General features: G+C 39.3%; 1 protein-coding gene across 2 annotated transcripts in view; it reads left to right on the top strand.

The window, feature by feature from the left end:
* WDR7 (WD repeat domain 7) overlaps positions 1–25,266 on the top strand; it is a gene marked incomplete at both ends in the record, with an annotated part of 335,367 nt that overhangs the window by 220,239 nt on the left and 89,862 nt on the right. For both annotated transcript variants that reach the window (XM_079717825.1, XM_079717826.1), the window contains 4 exons: positions 4,281–4,467; positions 15,995–16,112; positions 18,431–18,580; positions 19,175–19,257. In XM_079717825.1, coding sequence (XP_079573951.1) covers positions 4,281–4,467; positions 15,995–16,112; positions 18,431–18,580; positions 19,175–19,257 — 538 coding nt within the window. The remainder of the gene's footprint in view (positions 1–4,280; positions 4,468–15,994; positions 16,113–18,430; positions 18,581–19,174; positions 19,258–25,266) is intronic.

Below are 25,266 nucleotides of genomic sequence, written 5' to 3' on the forward strand. Positions count from 1 at the left end.
GGGGAGGAAGGTGTATGGAATGCGGGGCGAGCCTGCGGTGGCAGTGGCCAGCATAAAGTTGTAACAGCCCGAGGTGCGCCATGTGTTCTCCTGGGGAAGTTGTCCCTGGCTCATGGGACCCTGACGGTGGCGGGCTGCACAGGCTCCCAGGAGGGGAGGTGTGGATAGTGGCCTGTGCTCGCACACAGGCTTCTTGGTGGCGGCACCAGCAGCCTTAGAGTCTCATGCCCGTCTCTGGTGTCCGCGCTGGTAACCGCGGCTCGTGCCCGTCTCTGAGCTCGTTTAGGCGGTGCTCTGAATCCCCCCTCTTGCACACCCTGAAACAATGGTCTCTTGCCTCTTCGGCAGGTCCAGACCTTTTCCTGGACTCCCTCCGTGCTAGCTGTGGTGCACTAGCCCCCTTCAGGCTGTGTTCACGCAGCCAACCCCAGTTCTCTCACTGAAATCCAACGTCCGAAGCCCGAGACTCAGCTCCCAGCCTCTGCCCGCCCCGGCGGGTGAGCAGACAAGCCTCTCGGGCTGGTGAGTGCTGGTCGGCACTGATCCTCTGTGCAGGAATCCCTCCACTTTTCCCCGCGCACCCCTGTTGCTGCACTCTCCTCCGTGGTTCAGAAGCTTCCCCCTCCGCCACCCGCAGTCTCCGCCCGCGAAGGGGCTTCTAGTGTGTGGAAACCTTTCCTCCTTCACGGCTCCCTCCCACTGGTGCAGGTACCGTCCCTATTCTTTTGTCTCTGTTTATTCTTTTTTCTTTTGCGCTACCCAGGTACGTGGGGAGTTTCTTGCCTTTTGGGAGGTCTGAGGTCTTCTGCCAGCATTCAGTAGGTGTTCTGTAGGAGTTGTTCCATGTGTAGATGTATTTTTGATGTATTTGTGGGGAGGAAGGTGATCTCCACATCTTAACTCCTCCATCTTGAGGTCCCATTGGTCTTGCCCCTTTCTAATCACGACAGCCTAAATGTTGATCTTTCTAAAATGAAAATCTAATCAAACCCCTCATTTGCTTAAAACTTTCCAATTGTTCCCCATTGTCACCAGAATGAACAAACTCTTAGCATGGCATATAAGGCCCTTTGTGATCAGGCTCTAATAACCTGTCCTGCCACGTGTCTCACTGTTATATTTCATCCACCTTGTCCTCTTCCCTCTTGTCCATCGCCCCAACCCCTTCTCTTTCCACCGATGAACTTTCCAGCCATATGGAACTATGTGTAATCCCTTGGTCTGGTAGTGTTGTCTCTCATCTGATGGTCTTTAGACATGCTATTCTCTTTGCCTAGAATGTTTTCTTTCCACTCCTCTCCTGTGAGTGACAAAGTTTTACTTAGTCTTTAGGTTTTTATATAGAGGCCACCTTTCCCTGGAAGCCTTCTTATATCCCTAAGATTGGGTTAAGTGCCCCTTTTAGGTTCTATCTTTTAGGTGCTTATAAATGTTCTCATAATATATTCAAATTACCTGTTTGCTCACCTATATCCTGAGCTACAGTGAATTTTCTTGAGGGAAATAACTGAGTATTGTTCTCTTGTGTTTCCCCAGCATTTAGTATAATATCGATATAACAATACTCTATAAACAGTTCCTCAATGAATCTTTGGATGGAAAGTTTGGGACCAAGTTGTGGAAAGTCTTGAGTGAATAGCAGGCCAATTTGTTGAACTTCTTAATACTGCCACCAGGAGAGTCTTTTACAAAGGACTCAATCATGATGGCAGGTGGTAGCATCCTTCTCCACCTTGGTTACTCAGTGAGGCAATATTCCCCGATTGTGCAGTAGTGGGGCACTTACATAAAATAAGTAAATATGTGCCTTTGTACAAAATTAGATTCCATCTTGAAGAGATTAAAATACAACCTTTATTGGGTACCTAAGGTTTAAGAAAAGTTCTGAGAGATAAAACTTAAAATTCATAGAATTCCGTCACGAGATTTTTTTCTGTTAATAGAGAAGTGCTATCATGGTCTTAATTTTAGCTTTTTCACCACCTTGGTCCATATGGCAGAGCATCTATATTATATGGAGTCATACGACTTCCTAGATGTCAAGAATAACAGGAAAGTGGTAGATATTCTGACAGTTTGAAATATTCTGGCAAACTGGGGCCAGGAGCTGTGTTAGAAGTGTACGTGCAGTAAAGGCAGGTCTGTTACCCATTTTAGGTCCATAATGTGTGCAAAGCATTGTGCTTGGTGGTTTGGGAGATGCAGAGTTATATGAATTATGCTTCCTACCCTCAAGGAGCTAACAAACTTGCTGAGGAGAAGGGAAATGCACCACAATGCTTATATTTAAAGATACCTTGTGATAAGAGACACATAGGTACTGGCAGAAAATAGAGCATTGGATCTCTTTTTTTCAAGGGGTTTATATTTTTATGATCCACAAAACTTGGAGCTTTACCTATTATATTTACAAGTTAAGTATGAGAGTAAACTTTTCAAATACATGTATGAATGAAGTATGAATTTCTACATGTTTTTCTGAAGGAGGCTTTCCATATCTGTGTACCTTTTTCGTTTACGGCAGGAGTTGTTAACCCAAGGTACATGGCCTCCTTGAAATCTTTCTGCAGAATTTGGTGGATATGTATGTGTATATAGTTTCCTGAGGAAACGACTGATGGCTTTCAACAGATTCTTTTTATTTATTTATTTTTTATCTTTTAAAAACATTCTGTTAGAATCTTTAAGGATTCTGTGACTGAGAAGAAATTCAGAACCACTGTCTAGAGAGTGCGTTCACAGACTTGTCTCAGCTTTACAATATCTTTCTCTTCACCCCCATTTCAATCCATTCTCATTTAACAATTGGCTACAGCATAGCCAATGAGTAAATGCTTTTATTTGTTGAGTGAATTAAATTAAAGTTTATATGCCATGTTCTTAATTTTAAAAACAGACAAGTTCAACATGTTATTCAGAATGAGCCCTGACTGCTCTTCACTGAACACACACCAGTGAGGGCACTTGGCAGTACACTCCATTGTTTAATTCATTTAACACTCTGGCCCTTCATGAGTGACAGCTATTATTATCCCCATTTTACAGACAAGGAAGCTGAGGCTCACTGAGTATCTTCCTAAGCCTGCCCCCTAGTAAGTTATAAAATCAGTTAATACTCAGTCTTGAATCTGAAGTCTCTGTTCCCTTTAACTAGTATGCTATACAGTAATATGATTTATAAACTGTTTTGTTTCTTCCCCTCAAAAAACAAACAAACAAAAAACCCTCTTCTAAGTTGCAGTTTGTTCTTCACAATCCTTGGTGTTTTGTGTGTGTGGTTTTTGGGTTTTTTTTTTTTTTTGAGGTACGTGGGCCTCCCACCGCTGCGGCCCCTTCCACCGCGGAGCACAGGCCCCGGACGCGCAGGCCCAGTGGCCATGGCCCATGGGCCCAGCCACCCCGCGGCACGCGGGACCCTCCCGGACCGGGGCACAAACCCGCACCCCCTGCATCGGCAGGCGGACTCCCAACCACTGCGCCACCAGGGAAGCCCTGTTTTGTGTTTTTTTAATGTCAAAATGCCTTTGGACGTAGATGAGCTTTTGTAGCTTAATGACCATTGGCTTAGGTATACAAACGGTTAGCTTGATCTTCAACATAAAGGAATACATATTAATTAAAATCTAGGTCATTTCATCAGATTTAGAAGTAATATTGAGCTGTTTTTAAAATTGTGTAACAAACTTATGTGAAGAATTTACCACGTACTTGCCATCATTGTCTGCTATTGGTACACCAGAATGTGGAGGAACAAATATGCTTGTCTGGGGCGGTGGTGGCGTGGAGTGGAGACTTTTAAAAACTACACATTCTACCTTCTCCATCCCTCATCCCTGTTGGTAATCATTGCCTGTGATGAGAAGTGTTATTGATGAAGCATTTCACATATGAATTCTGTTAGATGCAGAAGAAAGATGAAGAAATACCATCTTACATTACTTGACAGCATCTTCATTTTGCAGAATGCTGAGTAGGGAGAAACATTGTTTGGAAGTTTAGAATCACTATTATGTTTTGAAATTATATATACTTATTTAAATATAGTTATTATGTAATTACAACACTTTAGAATATGGTATAAAATATTGTAGCCTAACATCTCTTTAAAGTACATGGCTAAACAAACTGTAAACTTGAGATCTTTTTATAGTCTTACTATTCAAAACCCCTTGTCAGTTAAAGTAAATCCAAAGTGGTTTATATTTTGAAAATATGCTTCAAAGAAAACATCACAAAAGTAAAATTACTTTATTGCTCTGCCTTTTATTTTGTAATTTTAGGTAAGGCACTGACATTTCTTCTGCTGCAGCCACCAAGCCCCAAACTTCCTCCACACAGTACGATCCGAAGAACAGCCATTGATCTGATTGGACGTGGTTTCACAGTTTGGGAGCCTTACATGGATGTATCTGCTGTCCTGATGGGGCTTCTTGAACTTTGTGCTGATGCCGAGAAACAACTTGCCAAGTACACGCTCCATTTCAGTTCATTTGGCTTTTATTGGTTTTGTTTTGTTCTGTTTTAGTAGAGGTCATTGATTACTCTTTATAAATTGCATATGGAGAAAAAATAGACAAATATCTCAATATATGACATTTTGGAAATAGACAATGAAAGGGAGATATGTTTCTGTCATTTTAACACAACTGGGATTTAGCTTTGAGCCAATGCATGATTTATCTGTGGCATAGTTTTAAATAGATGTTTATTGTGCCTTGAGATATTATCAGCTAATAATAATATAAGCATATCACATATAAGGAAAATGATATATAGAGTTGCTCAAAAATGTTTTACTGATACAATACCTGGCCAGTTTGGGGAATTACTCCTTTGCACTCATGTTCATTTTTAAACCAACTTTATTGAGGTTTCATTTGCACACAGCAGAGGATCAGCCATAAGGAGGTTGCAGTGGTCCAGGGAGGCAGGGATGATAGTAGAGGTGTAAGAAGAGGACCCAAGGCAGCTCCTAAAATGAAACTGGGGCTGGTGATAGAGGTTAGTATTGACTTGAGAACCCAGCCTCCTGATTCCTGGAGGGAGTCTTTTTTGCTTTGTTGTGTTTTGTTTTGATGGTATAATACACATCTAACAGGAAATTTACTACTGTATCCCTCTTAAAGGATACAATTCAGCAACATTCTCTGCATTCACAGTTATGCAGCCATCACCACTACCTAGTTCCCAGTAGCAGTCACCCCAAATGGAAACTCCATACCCACTGAGCAGTCCCTTTCCATTCTCCCCTCCCACTGTCCCCTGACAATCAATAATCTGCTTTCTGTCTCTGCGAGTTTGCCTATTCTGAATATTTCATATAAATGGAATTATACAGTATGTGGCCTTTGGTGTCTGACTTCTTTCACTTAGCCTAATGATTCCAAGGTTCATTCATGTTGCAGCATTTTTCAGTACTTTGTTTCTCTTTATAGTTGAACAATATTCCATTCTATGGATATACCACATTTTATTTACCTATTCATCTGTTGATGGACATGTGGGTTGTTTCCACTTTGTTTGAACACCTAGTTTTCATTTCTCTTAGGTAGATACCTAAAAGTGGAATTGCTGGGTCCTGTGGAAATTCTGTGTTTAGCCTATTGAGGAACCACCAAACTGTTTTCCATAGCAACTGCACCATTTTATATTCCTACCAGCAATGTAGGAAGTGTCTTTGCATCCTCGCCAACATTTATCTTCTTGTTTTGTTGTTGCTTTTTTAGTATAGTCATCCTAGTGAGGGTGAATTCCTAGTGGTAGGAATTCTTGAACTGTCCCATGATGCCTCTCTTAATGTACAGGCAGACCTCATTTTACCGTCCTTCACTTTATTGCGTTTCGCAGATGCTGTGGGTTTTTTTTACAAATCAAAGGTTTATGGTAACCCTGCATTGAGCAAGTCTGTTGGCACCATTTTTCCAACAGCATTTGCTCATTCATGACTCTGTGTCTCATTTTTGTAATTCTAGCAATATTTCAAACTTTTTTATTACTATATTTGTTACGGTTGTCTGTAGTCAGTGATCTTTGATGTTATTTTTGTAATTATTGTGACTTTTTTAGCAATAAAGTATTTTTTAATTAAGGTATGTACATTGTAAAAATACTTAATGATATTGCACACTTAATAGACTACAGTATAGTATAAACATACTTTTTATATGTTTACTGGGAAGCTAAAAAATTCGTGTGCATTGCTTTATTGTGATACTAGCTTTATTGCGTTGCTCTGGAACCGAACCTACAGTATCTTTGAGGTCTGCCTGTAAGTGTTTACACCTCTTTGATTTTTTCAGTGAATGACATTTCATGCTTATCATTGCTAACCTTTTAAAAAACTAGAGTTCTCTGCCCTTTTCTTCATGGTTGCCTCTCTCATATCCCATAGTTGCCTTATATTCTAGCGAGCTTTGGGCCTGTCATCTTTCTGCTGGCTGCTCTATGCTCAGAAGTGGAGACCAGAAAAATAACTGAAGGCTAGACTGGAATGCTATGACTGTGTCCACAGATTGGGCATCCCCAGCCCAAAGTCCCAAGATTGACTGGTAGGGGAAGGGTATTCCTTTCAAACCTAAGCAGCTGTCCTCCCCCTTCACCTGCTTCATACTGCCACGCTTCCTAAACTTCACCTCTGTGTCTCCCTAGCTATATACCCTTCAGTAAATTACTTCACCTCTCACCTCAGTTCCATTTACAAGTTGGGGCTAATTAAATACCTACTTCATAAGATAGATGTTAAGTGAGTTTATATTTGCCAGGTGCTTAGAAGAGCACTTAGCACATGTTAAAATATTGAATGGATGTTACCTGTATTGGGGGGAGGTATGGATGGTGATGCCATTGTCATTGTCCTAGTGTTCAACAGATGGAAGAGATGCCCGTTTCTAGAATAAACACTTCCACATAGTGACAGTCAGGATAGTTTCTGGATGGATACAGGTGGCCTGAAGGTTCTCTATTGACTTAAAGGATTAGGAGGGAATGTGAGCCCATGAGTTGGCAGCAGTCTTAAGAGGCAGCTGGCCTTTGTGCAAAGCCTAGAACGTATTTTCAACCTGTTACCCTCCCCTTGGCTGCAACTGCCATGGACACCCTCCAAGGAGTCAACAGAGTGGCTTCTTTTACCTCAGCTCTCCTGGTTACCTTGAGAAGCCTTTAATATTTTTGATTGTCCAGAATTTTACTTTGACCTAATTTTATAGCCTATTTTCAAATCTGATCAAAAACAATTTCAGTAGTACGCAGTCTTGTTTTGTTGCCTGGGAGAAGTAATGGGTTTCTGTTTTAGACTAACCATCGAATATTTTGTTTTATTTTGTGTTTAAATAAGTTCACTTGAAGCTTATATCAGCAAACGTAAAGATGTGCTGTGTTTTATCTACATGGGGTATGTCCACAGACACCAATACTGTAGCTTTCAGTAGGTAATTTAAATCTTGCTATTACATCCTTTTCTGTCATGAAGATTAGTATAACTCTCTACACACAGCTCTGAGTAAATGAATGTATCAGCGTGTAGCCTTGAGGAGTCCAATGTAATTTTCATCATGATAAATTGTATAATAAGCAAGAAAATGTTTGCTTATTAATCTATAACAAGATTTAGATTGAAAATGACCCGTTACATCCACGACACACTTGGTACAGGCTGCAGAAGGACTGAGATGGGGCGAAATAGAGCAGCAGGGTGACTGTGCATCTTACCCTCGCGGTGCCTGGGGGGCCACCCTTCTGTGCCTGCTTCACTGTGCACACGATAACACCGCTTGGCCGCCTTGCTGCTGACTGTGATCTTAAGCTTGCTTTATGAAGAAGCTTTTATGTTAGGCGTGTGCTTTTTGAAAAGAAAAAAACATAAGCAGTATTTCCTTCTTTATTTCAATTCTTGTGAGTTTATGAAGGAGGGGGTTCAAGGCAGGGCAGCTCGCTCAGGTTGCTATCTAGTTCTGAGGAATACATGTGATAGCAGAGCTTCTCTCTTTCCTTCTCTCCCTGTGTTGACATCCTCTGTCAGAGATGACACCTGAGAGGCCTCCTGAAAAACTGTATGTGGCTCAAAACTAATAGAGCATTTTCCCAGAATTAATAATGCTTTTTTTTGCGGTACGCGGGCCTCTCACCGTTGTGGCCTCTCCCGTTGCGGAGCACAGGCTCCGGACGCGCAGGCTCAGCGGCCATGGCTCACGGGCCCAGCCGCTCCGCGGCATGTGGGATCCTCCCGGACCGGGGCATGAACCCGTGTCCCCTGCATTGGCAGGCGGACTCTCAACCACTGCACCACCAGGGAAGCCCAATAATGCTTTTATTTTAGAAATATGGCTTAGAATTTTACACCTTTGGAATCAAAATAAAACCAGCTGTTTTCCAGTGTTTTCAAACATTTTGCCCAATTTTAAACTACATTTATTAACTAAGCAAGCATCTATTGAGTAGCTAATATGTGGAAGGGACAGTGTTAGGTACTATATGTCGTGACAAACTTTCATGAAACAAAGACCCTTCACGTGACTTGGAGTCTTACAGGAAAGATAAGACCTTACAGGAAAGAAGGAGAGTGAAAGGTATGGACATTCAGAGCATGGCAGATGAGTCACAGAGGGGTACCCAGGCAGTACCCAAGGAAGAATTTCACTGGAATCTTTCCTTTGAATGACTGTGAGGAGAGGTGGGGAAGAATAACCACAACGTGCAAAAGGACAGATGGGGAAAGCCCAGGCACGCCCCAAAGAGGCTGAGGGGCAGCCGCACACACAGGAACATGAAACTAAACATTGTTTTTAGCTAATTTTATTTATTAATTTCTTGCAGAAATTAAACCCTGGGATGCTCCAATCAAAAACTTGAACATAATTGCCTTACTCATTATCTCTGAGGAATAGAATTGGGTTCAAAGAGAGGATTGGTTTTACCTTTTTCTTTATTAAAAGAGTGTAAAAATGACTATAAAAGATTATAAAACGAATCTGACACAGGTGCTTTCTCTTGTCCAGGAAAAGGTGAGGTTCAAACCTAGGTCTCACTGACACCAAAAGCCATGCTCCCAGCCCTGTGCCATCTTGCATTTGAAATCTTATACCCAGAGAATTAAAGACCAACAGAGTACTACATTCAAAACAACCTATTAAAAGGACCTAAAAGAGATCAACCCAGAATTTTCAGATTTTTAAAATCTATCTAATGAAATCATTTTCATCAAGAATTTTGTGCCTTCTGGAAATTAGAAGCCCATTTAAATGTCAGTAAACTCCTTGACAGCTTGGGCCATGTTTCGATACTATGTGTTTATTCTTATGTATTCAAACACCTGTTATATGATTTGCATTATTATTTGCAATAAACATTTAATAAAGTCCTAGAATTTTAGAGACAAAAATCTTCTTCAACAGCATGCAATCCAGTGCTCTTAATATGCTATTAAGTAAAAATAAGTTGTAGAGATTAAACAACTTGTCTGAGGTTACACTAGTCCTGTGAGAGCTAAGACTATCACTTAGGTCTCCCAACTCCCATTTTGCTGCTTCCATACTGCATGGTTATGTCACCCTTTATATAATGAGAGATCTACAGGTAGAATTTTACATGAGGAATTTTTCAGTTAATGATTATGGACTGTTTATTCATGATGGACTGTTTAATTGAAAATGGAAGGCTTCACTTTGTTGAAATCATAGATTAAGTCATCCCCAGCTGATTGTGAAAATAATAGAAATGTACGCAGTATTATCTTTTTTAAAAATCCATGGTTTTTTAGATCAGCATTGTTATGGACATATGGATAAAATGTTAGAAACAGTAGAAAATCCTACTTTTTTTTAATGTAAAAGTACAGAAGAATCCGTGTGCTTTTGTATGTGTTGTGGTCTGTGATTCTGATTCCATTTTCCTAGTTCATGTTGCAGACCTTTACTCTGAAAGAGAACAGCAGAGCAGGGCCGGCCCAGCTGCTGAAGGTGCCAGACTCTCACCTCATACTGCTGTGACTGAGGGATGTGGATGAACTACACAAAGTCCATTGCTTTTCTGTAATATTCACAGTTGCCAAACTTGAAGGGAGAAACATACAGTCATTGGAAACCATACATGCTCTGATAACATAGATAAGCCTTATATGTTGGAAAGATTCTTTCTGGACAATATAAAATAGAGTTGGAGAAAAAGAATTGACATTTTAACTCAGATTCAATCATATTTTTTAGATTTGAGAGCCAGAGAGTAAAGATCACATCATACAAACACTAAGGTGCTTTAGGCTTCAATATTTAAATTATTTTTCCTATTCACATGACATTTATTTTTAATAGAAAGTTTATAATTGGAGGAAACCATGTAACTAAATCATGTTGGCATAGATTTTATTCATTGTAAATGTATACAATATATAGGAAATAGGTCTAAAAGATATGCACTTGGAGGAATTGCCACCTTTGAGTTTAGGAAATTAATGCCAACTGTGACTTATCAGATTTAGGTCCCACATGACAAAGAAGAATTGCTGATTCCCTATTAAATTAAAGACAATTGTTAACACACCTATTTTACCAGGGAGGGGTAGAATGGAATTCCCAGATGATATGTAATTATGTATTTTCAAAATAATTTTAGTCTTTGTTTTAGATGGGGAGTGTTTTCAATGTTCTGTTACTGTTTGTCTTAGTTCACTTGGGCTGCCATAACAAAGCACCACAGACTGGGCTACTTAAACAACAGACATTTATTTTTCACAGTCCTGGAGGCTGGGAAGTTCAAGGTCAAGGTGCTGATAAGACCTCATTCTGAGGTCTGTTCTCCTGGCTTGTAGGCTCCGCCGTCTTGCTGTGTCCTGACATGACTTCTTTGTGACCAAGATTTGAAGAGAGAGGTAGAACAAGCTCTCTGGTGTCTCTCATAAGGGCACTAATCCCATCACAAGGGGCCCACCTTTGTGGCCTTATCTAGCTCTAATTATCTCCTAGAGGCCTGTCTCCATATACCATCACATTGAGGCTTAGGGCTTCAACATACGAATTTTAGGGAGACACAAGCATTCAGTCCATAATCATGTTGACTATGATTTGCAGGTTATTCTATGAAAGTTGTGTTTCACACCCCCCCGAATATTCCCTTACAGCGTTCCATAATTTGACAGATGGGTCAAGTCTGACAATTGTAGACAGTGACATTTAACTGAGGTGGTCTTACATGTAAGTTTTTAAAAGCTTTTACTGCCATGGAGTAAGGGTTAGAACAGGATTTAATGAGCAGTCAATTAAGGATTGAGCTTGGCCTGAGTGGACTATTTTTCTATTCATGGTTTTTATTTATAATATCTATCATCTCTGGTATTTCATATTGGATGTGTATACTGAAATGCTGAGTAAAACAGAGAGTGTGTCCTATCATATTTTTCAGAATAAAGACTGAAACAAAGACCCACCCTATAAACCTATGTAACAAATGATCTGCATAACAGCCAGGATCAGGTGAAAAGAGTGAGTTCTGTGTTTACATACAGATTCCAGAATAAGGCAGACATCCCCTTTAATTTCAAGCCTCTGATAGTATGATCCTTCCTTGTTCAGTTAGAATCCCACATTAAAATATATCACACACCCAGTACACTTTTGACTTTCAAGATAACTACATGCAGAATTAGACTTTGTCTGTTGGGACCACCAGATCAATTACTTTGACTTCATTTCTTGGTCAATTCAGTCGAATAACTGGCTTAAGTGTTTTTTTTTTTTTTTTTTTCCTGCTGAATTTGCCAGGTAACTTCATTTACCTTCATTTAATTATTGAGCTACCACTATGTCCAAGGGCTGTACTAGGCACATTGCAGGGGGTAGGGGGTGGTACACAGGATTAGAAGGCATGGTCCTAATCTGTTTATTGGTTCACAGTATAAAACTAATTCAGAATGAGAGTCAGTGCTAAGGGCCCGGAATGAACAGGTTTTGTCGTTGGTTGTTTTTGTTTCAATAGATGGTAATTGAGTGCTGTAGCAATTGCAGAATACCACATGGGCTTCCACAAGAATTGAACAGAGGGGAGGGAGGGAGAGTGCGCTAGTGGAGAAAGGGGTAGTGGAGAAGCATTAGCAAAATACTACGATTAAAAAAGGAATCGAATTTTAGGGACCAGCTTTGAAATTAGTCTGGCCTCGGGAGGGAGCATGGGCGTGGAAATGACTGAGTTATAAATTAGCAAGACAAGATTATGGAGGGCCTGGAATCTCCAGCCAAGGAGTTTAAGATTTTTCTAAGCACTAGGACCCAGTGCGGTTTTTAAGCAGGTTAACCATGAAATAAATTTGGTGCTTTGGGAAGATTACTCTGGCAGGGGTGCATTGAAGAGGCTGTAGACAGGAGAGAGAAGGTTTCTCCTCTGCCCCTGTTGCCTGGGCGACTCCTTTCTGTTATCACACTCACAGCCCACCCGCTTGTGCACTGTGGGTGCTCTGATGGTCACTGCAGAGCCCTGACCTCAGAGCAAGAGCTACATCCACATTCTGAAGTCCTGCCCTCAGACTGCCAGACACCGATGACAGGAATCACTCAAATGCACACGTTGGTGCCTCTGCAGATTGTTGGGTGGTCCAGCTTCCCAACAGCTGGAATCCAACGGGCGGCACTCTTCTATGTCTGGTTCGCTTCCTTCCCCATTACCCCCACTTTATCACTTTTCTTCCTATAAGAAGTTTGCCAATTTCCCCAAATTCACAAGGTCGTTTGCTGAGGAGGAAGGGTAATGTGTGACTAAGCCTTTAACTTGAAACTAGCGACCTGCCATTCATTGATCTCATTTTCTTTTCACTTTGTTTCTATTTGTAAGAGGCATCTTTGGTTGAGAAGAAGCACCTGTTGTACCTGTAATTGTCAGATGCAGAGCTAGATGTTTTTGCATTTGTTATCTCATTTAATCTTCTCATCAACCTGGTGAAGTCGGTATTTTAATATAACCATTTTACTGACATTGTGCTTATTCAGTCTAGGGTGGCCACAGGGCACAGCATAAGGGCAGGGGGACAATATCCACTTGTCACTGTGGCGTGAGCCTTGGAAGTCTGTCAGCTGACCTCCCCCACCCTCAGGTGCACACACACATGTGCATATCCATGTGTATTTATTCTTTCTTTCTCTCTCTTTCTCCCCTCTGCCTCGCCTCCCCTGGCCCCTTCTTAGCATCCCACTAAACTCTTCTCCTCCATGCAAGGAACAGAGACGGGGTGGAAGAGAGGACTTAGAGGTGGGCGGTGAGTTTGCAACGATCCTGTTTATGTGACTAAAACTCTGCTTTCCAACTGCAAGAGGTCACGACAGCACATCTGGGAATGGGCAGGACTTACACGGACTCCAGGAGGGTGCTGTAACGCCTGTCCTGTGGAAGCCAGGCCCCATCTCTTAGCGAGCAATACATCCATGAGGCGGGCACCCAGAGCAGCAGGGCAACATCTTCTCTATCCTTGTATTTCCCTTGATTCAGCCTAGCCCTGCGGGTAGCCACGTCACCAACATACGGGTGTAAGTTTCAAGTACAACAACCCTCAGGTCTGTTTCATAAGCTCGGCCATCTCCTGTCCTATACCTACCTGTAAAGTTGGTCATCGGTACCCACGTGTAAGACTTCTTTCTTTAGCTGAATTTGATCTTTTTGAGGGTTTTTGATTTCCAATTCTGCTATTTAGTACAGTGGCTCTCTGTTACAGCTTTACCTCCATACCAGTTGATAACCGTGCATCCTGTATCTTCATTCAATCCACTGTTGGTACTGAATAAAACAGAGCGGAGGTCCATGTATTACAACATACCACTAGAAAGCTCTCTCAGGGATGCAGTCTAGCCAGTCATCCAAAAGTGCTGAGAGTTTAGTCATGTTAGCAATTCATTAATCCAGTTAACCACAGCATCGTCCAGCCCCTCCCCCTTTATTTTCTCCAGAGGTCGGCTGTCTTGAGACATTACGCTGCTACCTTGGCTCTTCACTGAACTTCTCTGGACCTGATTTCTCCCTCGTAAAATGCTGATATCACCACCTCATAGGGATGTTCTGGGCAGATGCAAGAGGACATGAAGTAGCACAGGGAAGCTCCACTTCAACCCTCTGCCTACGGTTCCCGTCCAGTTCTTTCTCCTCCTCTCATGCCTCCCACACGTGGGGTGGGCCGCCCTGGAAATAGCCACTCTTTCTCCCTGGCTGACTGCTTGGCAGGGATGTTGCCTAGGGGATCATCTTTCCAACTTCAACATCCTGTGGTTTTACTGATCTTAGGAAAGTTGATTTAGGTTTGTTCAGAATTATTCAATTAACATACCATTTTTGTTCATTTCAGGCTTTCAATATTATCAACATCTATTCGCCCACACTGATGACAGGAAACATCATGGAATATCTGAAAAGTTTAGCTTTTGAATTTTTTAAAACTTAGCTTAATAATGATCTAAAACTTTACAATAACTTTTTAAGCAATCTAGCCCAGCACTACTCACCTAGTAAACATTTCTTTTCCTGAATTCTCAATAATAAAGTTTAATCCAGAAGAGAAACTGCTCTCCTGATGAGCATCTCTGTCCAGCCCCCATTGGATCCCAAAGGCATCAGGACCTTCCATGGGGGTGATGCACCCACCAATGCATCCCTTCTGTTTATTGCTCAATATGTGTGTTTGTTTTCTCAGCTCACATCTGTCTTTTTTGTGGTAAACATGAAAGGAAAGTTCTCCATCGTCTTCTCCTCTGAGTTCCCACTTTGTGTCTACCCTCAGTTTGGAAAAAAAGAGTAGAGACAGTTATATTCTCAGACAGAGGCTGAGCAATGTAAAAGTCCCAAAGAAATAAGCAGAATTTTCTATCATCAATTTACCTTTTAAGAATGATGGGAATGCCTATGTGATGCCTCCTTATTTTCAACTAAAAGTTAAAATAATGATTCTTAGATGAATTATAGAGATACTTGTAAACTTCCTGAAAACTTTTAGTAGATGTAATTCATTTGACACATGAAACACAAAGATTATTTAGAGCAGGACAGATCTTAATATAATTTCATATGGATATTTAAATACCAAGGTTATTTAACTAGCGAGAGACGCTATAATGGATCTCTTACTGAGTAACAAAATATTCCCTGTACACAGTTGATCTGTGGGTCACATGCCACGTTTTAATGAAAAAAAAGTCTTAATACTTTTCACAGTAATCTATATAACATATAAAGGAAGCTTACAAACAGAAGAATATTACCATTTTTATGTTTTAGGAGTGGCAAAGGAATATATAGCAGCACTATCCTATCAGGCCATCCTCACACTCTAGAAAGATTTATTTCACCATGTACATATTCTTGTATATAGCGTGGACCATGTCATGTGTATATTCTTTATAGAGAGAAAGTATCAGTTAATAGAATTTTTTGCAACAATACTGAATAGCTACTGGCAGAAAATGCTGATTAGTAGATTGGTTCTGAAAGTATTGAGTGTGGGGTAAACTAGCGCTACTGAGGGTATTTCAAACTAAAAATAATATATAAACTAAAAATAATTTTGTGATTTTCAGTTCTTCGGTAATTTTATGGACAGGAGTGAATTTTGCTTCCTCTCAGATATAGGCCTTAAATACAGCCTTTCAACTTGGCCTTATAAACAAATTTTTACCTTTAACTTTTTTAAGGAAAAAAATTGGAAATGCTCTGCACATTATTCTTTCTTGCCTTATTCGGAGCTCTGTGATATGTATTCAGTACTAGTTCTTGATAATTTGTTAACAAGGCGTTTTTAACACTTTGGACAGATGCACATACTGTCTTCAATCTTCACGGTTAATTATTCGATTTTGTATTTGATGCCAGAACACCCTGACTCCTAATCACTGCTCATTGTTGCAAGTCCATTATATTCTAACTGTTTGAGTGCTCCCATTGACCTTGAACTGACATGATAAGCTGTGTCTAATCTTTTCAGTCTATATTTCTAATGCTTCTTTTCTTTCTTCCTTTTCTTCTGATCCCTGTTTAGCATCACAATGGGGCTGCCTCTGAGCCCTGCAGCTGACTCTGCCCGCTCCTCGAGGCATGCCCTATCTCTCATTGCCACGGCCAGACCACCCGCCTTCATCACGACTATAGCCAAAGAGGTGAGAGGAACTCCTCAGTGTGCTCCATCTTCGCATTAGAGGAATTATCTCATATTGTGAGCCGAGGGTCCGTATCTATAGATAATCCTCACAGTTTGTTCTAGAACAATGCAAGTTAATAATTTAGGGCTGGGTTGAATACGTATGTACCTGTGTGCATGCACACTGAATCCCACGGCAGTGCATTCATTACTTGTGCTTTTGTAGTCATTTCTGTTCTCAACGTTAATTTACTTGTAAATATTTGTATTTACAGTAATGTCTCAATCTGAAAAATAGCAGGCTTGTTCAAATTAAAATATATTAAAGGTATCCACATTTTACAAGTATAAGTATCTACCTATAATCAAAACAAAACTTATTTAACACTGGCTCTCCAACTGTAAACAAAAATGTAAGTCATAAACTTGCTAATTGTTTTTCCTATTACATATCACAGATAAAGACTTGAATGCCAATTGATTCCCGAATTCTTAGTGCTCTAATTGCCCACATCTAACTGAAAAACTAGTAAAGGACAATGAACCAATTATAAGGTCTTTCCTATAGGTCTTAGTAGTGGGAGAAAAGGCAAGGAACATAAACTCCTAAATTTTCTTTAAAGGTTTGTTCCATTTTAGCATGAGTAATGTGCAGACTCAGTGTCTGTGGGATATGGGATCTGCCTGAGTTGTTTTTCCTGTAGCTAAGATGAATTTTTAAAATAGTAAATAAATACCTCGGAGTCTGCCCTGATAACCTACAACCTGCTGGGCCTGTGTCTGCCCCAGAGCCATCCTTAATAGGCATGCAGCAAATATTTGTGACATGAATGTAGCTAGAAGGGAGAAAAGAAGGGCCTAATAGCAGATTGTATGGGTTTATGTGAGGCAGTGGGACTTTGAATTCACACCTAAAATAGATTTGCAGACTAAGGGGCTATGTTTTTCTAATAGTGCATAGTGGTGCAGTGGGAGTCCACTGTGTTTAAAATATACATATGTATATGTCTATATTTTATAGATAGTATATATTTTTATAAAGTGTATGTATGTATAAACGAACAGACTTATTAGACGTGGGATTTTTTTTACCAGTTTTTCATATCAGTGGAATATGCAGAGATACTAATATTGAATATACTGAATAAGACTAACATTAGTCTGATACAGATACAGGTCTTATAAAGGCCAGGCATTAAATTGCCTCTTTAAAGAGAGTAAACAAGTATTTTATATTAATTGTGTTTTTGCACTTGATTTTCACCATTTACATATGAGTATTTTTAAATGAGCTGTTAGAGTAGCTTGGGGTTTGTTCTACTCCAGCATTTGACTAGAAAGGTAATTTTTAAATATTTTAATGTTAATGGTCTAACTAATTGCCAATGATTCCCACATTCTTAGTGTTCTAACTAATATTTTAATGTAATAGTCCACATTTATTACCTTTTAAAAACAAGTTTTCCACTTCACTTAGAGGTTTAGAGTAAAATACTGAAGTATTTCTCACCGTGACAGCTGTCCCTAACCCCATCCCCATGCCCACTCCTGCATGGCTGGCCCAGGGCCTGTTAATACTGTTTCCCCTCTGAACTGTTAAGACTTACAATTTGTACAAGGAAGAAAAATCACACTGAACTTACATTACAGTTGACCCTTGAACAACATGGGTTTGAACTGCGCAGGCCCACTTATATGTGAATTTTTTTCAGTAGTAAATACTACAGGACTGAACATTCTTGTGGATGGCTGAATCCTTGGACACAGAGGGCCGACTGTTAAGTTGTACACGGATTTTCAACTCCGTGGAGGGTTGGCGCCCCTAACTCCCAGCATTGTTCAAGGGTCAGCTGTGTTTACACAGTGTTCATTATTTTTGGAGGTATGTTTTTTTAAAATTTCCCAACTTGATTATAAAGCACCTAGAATGGTGCCTGGGACACAGTAAGTGCTATGTAAGCATCATTTACCATTTATTACTTGAGAACAAGAATCATGTCTTATACGCGCTGGTGTCTCCTAACTGCTACCCACCTCAATGCCGAATATGCAAGATTCACAAACCTTCCGTTTGTCCCTTTTTAAAAATGTCATGGTGATATTGTATTAAAGTCTCATATAATGCCCAAGAACTAGAATTCTATTAGGGAATACATACTGAGTGTTTATTGTACTAAGTACTTTCTTTGTAATTAAAAGTGTTTCCTGACCCACCCCAAGACATTTGTTTTTGTTGATTTTTTTTTCTGTTTTATTAGTAAGTGAAAAACCAGTGGCTAGAAATGTAAAAGTCTATCAAGTGTCGACCATATCTACAGCATGGAAATATTTTTCTAGGTGCACAGACATACTGCTCTTGCAGCCAATACCCAATCCCAGCAGAATATGCACACCACAACTCTTGCCCGAGCTAAAGGGGAAATTCTGAGAGTCATTGAAATTCTTATTGAAAAGATGCCCACGGATGTCGTGGATCTTCTCGTGGAGGTAAGAATATTCTGCTTTAAATTATATCAGTACATCCACAGCTAAATTAAATATTCTAGTGTAGTAATATAAATCAGCATCTTTATTTCCAGCGCCTCTAAAAGAAAGAAAGAGATGACTAAAATGAATGAAGTTTTGTATCATTTCTGGAGACTTTATTTAAATTTCCTCAAAAATCAAAATGATTGCTATGTCCATTTACCATTCACATGGAATGGACTGTATTAGAGTTGTTTTTAATGGTTATCGTCTCTTCCGCATCTTTCACTATAAGTAAAACAAAACATAGAATGTGCTTGAATAAAAGCTACCTATCCTGTACATAAATAGGAATTGCCTTTCAAGTAAATAAGTCTGGTTTCTTTATTTTACTGTGTGCTGTCTTTAAAAAATGGTTTTCACAAGTAAGAGAAAGGATGGCCTATAGTATAAAGTAAGTACACTGTAATTTTAGTAAATATACTGTAGTTTTAAAGTAAATATCAAAATCAAACTATGTAGAATTTTAATGCAAATGAGGCCTAAGTTAATAATTTAAATTATGGAAAATTAAGTATTTGAAACTAATTTTAGATTTGTGTCTTTTCTATAAAGGTTATGGACATCATTATGTACTGCCTTGAAGGATCTTTAGTTAAAAAGAAGGGTCTTCAGGAATGTTTCCCAGCCATCTGCAGGTAAAGAAGCTTTCAATAGCATGCAAAATAAATAATTTTTAGTAACAAATAATTTAAAACAATTTTTTCAGCAGGATGAGTTAGTAGTTGTGCCCAATTAGAATTCCAATTATGAATTAATAACTGCTTACTTTCTAAAACAATTTAAGCACCTTATATTTAGTCAAAAACACAACTATAATAGAACCACTGTTTGAAATTATGTTGTGAAGAAGTTTTCTCAAAACCTAAAAAAAAATGAGTAAGAGAAAGCATCTATTAAATATGTCTATATTCTTATATCCATTACTCAAATTAGCTTTTACATTACAAAAAGGAGAGTTAGGAAGCTATAACTTAGAGGAGGAAGATATACTTTTCAGCCAATAGAAACCTTTATGCCAACTTTTTGCTGGTAAATTTTATTTTAGATATAAAGGCCAGCATTTGCATATTGTCCTACTAAGTATAGGTGTTTTCCCTCTGAGAAAACAGGCCAAGAGCAGTTCAAAGAAGTCAAGGACAGTTACAACTTTTATAAACAATGTTGTATATGTGAACTATAACTCTAATAATTTGTATGTGTATAGCATTTAATTCTTATGAAGTGAAGATTTTTAAAATTTCAAAATGTACTCACCTTATGTTTATTTTTCTCTTAAAGTAGTTTTGGGCTCTCAGAATGTTTATAGCTTGAGGTACATTTTGTTTAAAAAAAATTTTTTTTAATAAATTTATTTATTTTTGGCTGCGTTGGGTCTTCGTTGCTGCACACGGGCTTTCTCTAGTTGCGGCGAGCAGGGGCTGCTCTTCGTTGTGGTGCATGGGCTTCTCATTGTGGTGTGCGGGCTTCTCGTTGCAGTGCGTGGGCATCTCATTGCGGTGGCTTCTCTTGCTGTGGAGCACAGGTTCTAGGCACCCAGGCTTCAGTAGTTGTGGCATGCGGGCTCAGTAGTTGTAGCTCGCCGGCTCTAGAGCGCAGGCTCAGTAGTTGTGGCGCACGGGCTTAGTTGCTCCGCAGCATGTGGGATCTTCCCGTACCAGGGCTTGACCCATGTCCCCTGCATTGGCAGGTGGATTCTTAACACTGCGCCACCAAGGAGGTCCCTAAAAATTTTTTTACCTCCATGTGTTCAGTAGAAAGAGTGTTAAAATCTGTTGAAGATGATTGTTTTTGTAGAAAACAGAGCAACCAGTTAGTCATAGTTACATAACATTTTTCTTTTTAAGACAAGCTCAGTGCTATCCTTACTCATGTTTGCTCAGTTCTGTGAGTATATTGTAGTGGAAGTCTTTATTTCAGACTCTGAGTTTCCTGAAAGCAGTGGCGTTACACCATGCATCTTTATGCCTTTTGTATTTCCTGGCATTTCAAAAATATTTGCTGGATTAATTGTACTCTGTGTCTTCCCATATCTTTCGTCATATTTACAGTAGATTTTACATCCTAGCCTCTTCATTTTGCTGTTTCTGATTTATGCCATCCAGAAGTTAAATCAAGAACACATAGAAAAAGATTATGCTGTAGTATACATGTGTACAGATATTTTCTTGTGATATAGAGTAGGCATGTTAGGATCCAGTAATTTTTTAACATCATGCCACATTAATTCTGGTTTGTGTTCTTTTTATTAAAAATTATATATATTAAATGTTTTTGTATAATTAACTGATGTTAAAAATACATGTAGTTGTTATATTCCCAGTCGATTATTCTCTAAGGAAATGTCTATGCAAAAATGGACATTTATCTGTCACTTATTGGAGGTGAGGAAGCAGTTTCATTAGGGATTATCTTACTGAAGGTTAGCAAAGCATTGCTTACAGCAGTCACTGCTGTGTAAATAACCCTCCTGGAGCTAACGTGAGGGAATTGTTCAACATGTAAAGGGCCTACCTTTGCCCTTGCTGGAAGCCTGAGTTCTCCCCAGTTCCTTCAGTCACCTTACTTTCTGCACATCCACTTTGGTTTGCTCTTGGTTAATCACTGGAGAGCAAGGTTTCTGCTTGAATGCTAAGGAGGCAGGTGTCTAAACGGAATGCTCGGTACCAGTTTTTTTCTGATTTGGCAGAAAGCAATTGTATTTTGTTTATTAATTTGATAACATTGATTGAACATCTACTGTGTATCAAGTGATGACTAGGCTCTGGGGGTGCAATGATGAATGAGATGATGTCCTCAAGAAGCACAGTGTCTAATAGGGCAGGTAATTATTTTTTGTTCTGTTTTGTTTTGTTTTGTTTGTTTATACAGCAGGTTCTTATTAGTCATCAATTTTATACACATCAGTGTATACATGTAAATCCCAATCGCCCAATTCAGCACACCACCTCCCCATCCCCCTGCGGTTTTCCCCCCTTGGTGTCCATACGTTTGTTCTCTACATCTGTGTAGGGCAGGTAATTATAAAGATAAGTAACGCCAGGGTGCTGTGTTATGTGCTGGGAGAGACTTACGTGTGAGGGACAGGGTTGGGCAATAAATGCAGTGCTTAACTCTGGATATGGGAGGCTTAGAGAGTTCACAGAAGAGGAAGCAGAATAATAATAATAATAATAATGGAGTCTTGGAAAGTTTCACAAAGGAGAAGGCAGACTAATAATAATAATTTCCTTTTACTAAAGGAGAAAAGTGCTTTAATAAAAGTGGCTGCCAAACGGAAGAAGGATTTGCCCTCCACAGGGGTTTGGGGGGGGTGGGGTGGTAGGAGTGGTGGTGGGTTCTGGGAAAGCTTCACCGAAGAGTTGATGGGGTGAGCTTTGCAGAACAAGTAAGTGTGTGCCATCTGGAATTGCAGAAAGAATCATACTGACCAGTGTTTGGAGGTACAAAAGTATACAGTGAGTTTGGCAAATGCTCTGTGGTAGTGGCTGGAATGTAGGTAGGATGGAAGTCTAGCATAGTGCCACAGGATAGGGCTTTGAGTTCCATACACAGGAATTTGGTTATTATTCTGCAAGCAATGGCGAGTCAGCAGGGTTGAAGCAAACACGTGTAATTCTCTTTCCAGAACATAGTTGATAAGATATAATCTCATGAAACATAGGATTTATAACAAGTAATTGTAAATTGAGGTAGTTAACTACCTCTTATTAAATTGTATTCGATATTATTAGAGCTGTGAAGATATAAGCCATAAAAAGTCAGTGCATAAATGTAGAAAGATGAATAACAATATAAGGCTGTATAATAGCTTGTACTAAATGTTAGTTGGAACAGATAATAAATCATGGAGGACTTCAGAGAACACTAAGCTTAGATGGGGCCTCCAAAGTTTTACAGGTTGATGCCATGCTACTTATTTAGGCTGATTTGTACTAGATTGATAAATGAACAACAACAAACATATTAACATATCAACAGAAGTAAAAATTCTTTTATTGAAAACCTGCCATGTTCGTCCCATTGTACGTGCCTTACAGCACTTATTTGCCCTCTACTTATAAATAAATGCCTTTCACTAAATATGAAACTCTAGTCAAAGTCAGTGATGTGAATATCTGTGGTCCAGTCAGGTGAAATTTGTTTTTAAAATCTTTATATAATGTTGTATTCTTTTTGTTTGTTTGTTTGTTTTCTTCTTTCCTTTACCCTTTCTTAAAGATGCTATGGGTTTTAGCTTAGGCTAACCTCTATAATGTTGCTACATACCAATATTCATTTCTTATAGTTGGTAGGTCATAAAAAACTATAAAACTTCATTTACTTTTGTTTTTTTTAATGAGATGATATTTGTCAAAGCACCTAGCAGAATACTTGTGATTTAGGTATTCAGAGAATATTAGTTTCCTGGCGGGGGGGGGGGGGGTGTCTCTCCATCTGAACAATAATGTGAAAATGCAAAATGTGCGTAAGAAATTAGTTAATATTTATTTTAAAGAATTTTATATGCATAAAAACTACAGGATGGCATTATTATCATTTTCATACATGTAAAAAAAAATTGGTTTACTTCCCAAAATATTAAATAAATTTTAGTCAATGTTATAAAGATGCTCTTCACATCTAAAGTTGTATTAATTCAATTAAGAGCTATTCTAGTATCCTGAAGTCATTGAATATTTAAAATTCAAAAGTACTCTCATTTGGGTTATACATAAATTTCTCTGTTTTCTGAGTACCAAGATGAAGTAGCATCGTCAAATGTGGAATGATCCTAAGATTGGTTTTCTTGTTTTTTAGATTTGTTTTGTTTTTTAACCTTGACAAGTAGGCTTGTGATTCTGATATGCATCTGGGTTCAGAATTTTAAAACTTGAACATGGTAATTTCTCTAAGATTTTCTTTGCTGTTAGTAACTTGGCAGTTATTTTTCAGATTGTATTTAAAATTTCCATTTTATTGGTGTCATGGAAGTCTTGGCTTTAAGCTTAGGCTGACCTCTGTATTGTATGTTGCTACATACCAATAGTCAGTTTATTCAGGTTTGTTTGTTTATTCATTCATTTATTCAGGTTTATTAATGATTATATGACTTAATATACAATTTAATGAGTGGTGAATCCATCCACTGAAGTATGTTGTTAAATAAATTTCTTTGTCCTCTGACATATTTACTCAAAACATATTTAAGTTTAAGCTACAAATCGTAAATACAATGAAAGAAAGAAGGATTGATACAGAAAGTTTGATTTTTCTAAGTTTGTTCATATAAAATTTTTCCATCAGTTGTTAAAGCTTCTTGTAATATCTTCTGCTTGAAAACAGAAATGGATTAGAACACATGCCAGTAAAATTTGATATAATTCTGTCTTCTTACTGACCCGAAACTCACTTGTTGATATTAAGATATGAGGTTATAGCACCGCAGAAATGAATAATTTGCCAGACTTGAGCCATATGTTTGTATCTAAACTTCTTAGCATCCAGTGTGCAAAGAGGGGCAGACCATCAATACCTAAGTAACAATGTTCAGATGATAGAAATAGAGCAGTTGTTCAAGAGGAGCATACCTGTTTGTAGGACTGAGATCAACGCGGAATTGAGAGTCCTCAGAAGAATTTCCATCTGCGGAGCGGGTGGTTGAATCTGCCGACGTGGGACCTGTGGAAACGGACAGCCAACTGTCATAAGGCCTTTTATGTAAGGGTTTGAACATCTGCAGATACTGAAGGACGGCCATATGCAGTTTATAGACTCAGTTGTTTTACAGATTTGGCGACTCTCAAGAATGTCTTGGGAAAGAGCTCACACAAGTCAATATTAAAATACATTCCGTGCCTGTTAGTTGAGAGAACTAAGGACACTAAACACAGGTATTAAGTGCTCACTCTCTGTTAGGCCCTCTGGGGAATAATGCTCTCTAAGTGTAGTTCCTGGACTATCTTCAAGAGAATTACCTGATTTCCAGGCTCCCCCTGAGAGCCACTGCATCAGACTGTCATGAAGCCTGATGAGTCTTATGCACACTAAAGTTCGAAAACAAGTGCTCTAATCATCCGAAATCAAGAAAACAAAACCTGAGAAATTGTCCTTTGTGACCATGTTCTGTTATGTCAGAGCCTGTATCCTAGAATGCCTTTCTGTTTACATATTGAGTAAACTCAGAATTTCCAAGGAAACATCTAAAGACAGCCCTTCAGCTCCTGCATTCCAGTGATGCACTTAATTTTTAAAGACTTGCCCTTAGACAGTAGCACAGAATGCCTGCCAGAGACTTTAACTTCAAACTGTTCATTAATTGACTTTTATCTAAAACTCCATTGAAAAAACCCAGAACAATTAGAAGTTAGTTTAAAAAACACAGGGTTGGGCTTCCCTGGTGGCGCAGTGGTTGAGAGTCTGCCTGCCAACGCAGGGGACACGGGTTCGTGCCCCGGTCCGGGAAGATCCCACATGCCGCAGAGCGGCTGGGCCCGTGAGCCATGGCCGCTGAGCCTGTGCGTCCGGAGCCTGTGCTCCGCAGCGGGAGAGGCCACAACAGTGAGAGGCCCGCGTACCACAAAAAAAATAAATAAAAAATAATAAAAATAAATAAAAATAAAAAACACAGGGTCCGTTTAGCCCCCTACATGTTCTAGTTTATGTCC

This window comes from Hyperoodon ampullatus (assembly GCF_949752795.1).
Source record: "Hyperoodon ampullatus genome assembly, chromosome: 13".
NCBI classification, from domain to species: domain Eukaryota; kingdom Metazoa; phylum Chordata; class Mammalia; order Artiodactyla; family Ziphiidae; genus Hyperoodon; species Hyperoodon ampullatus.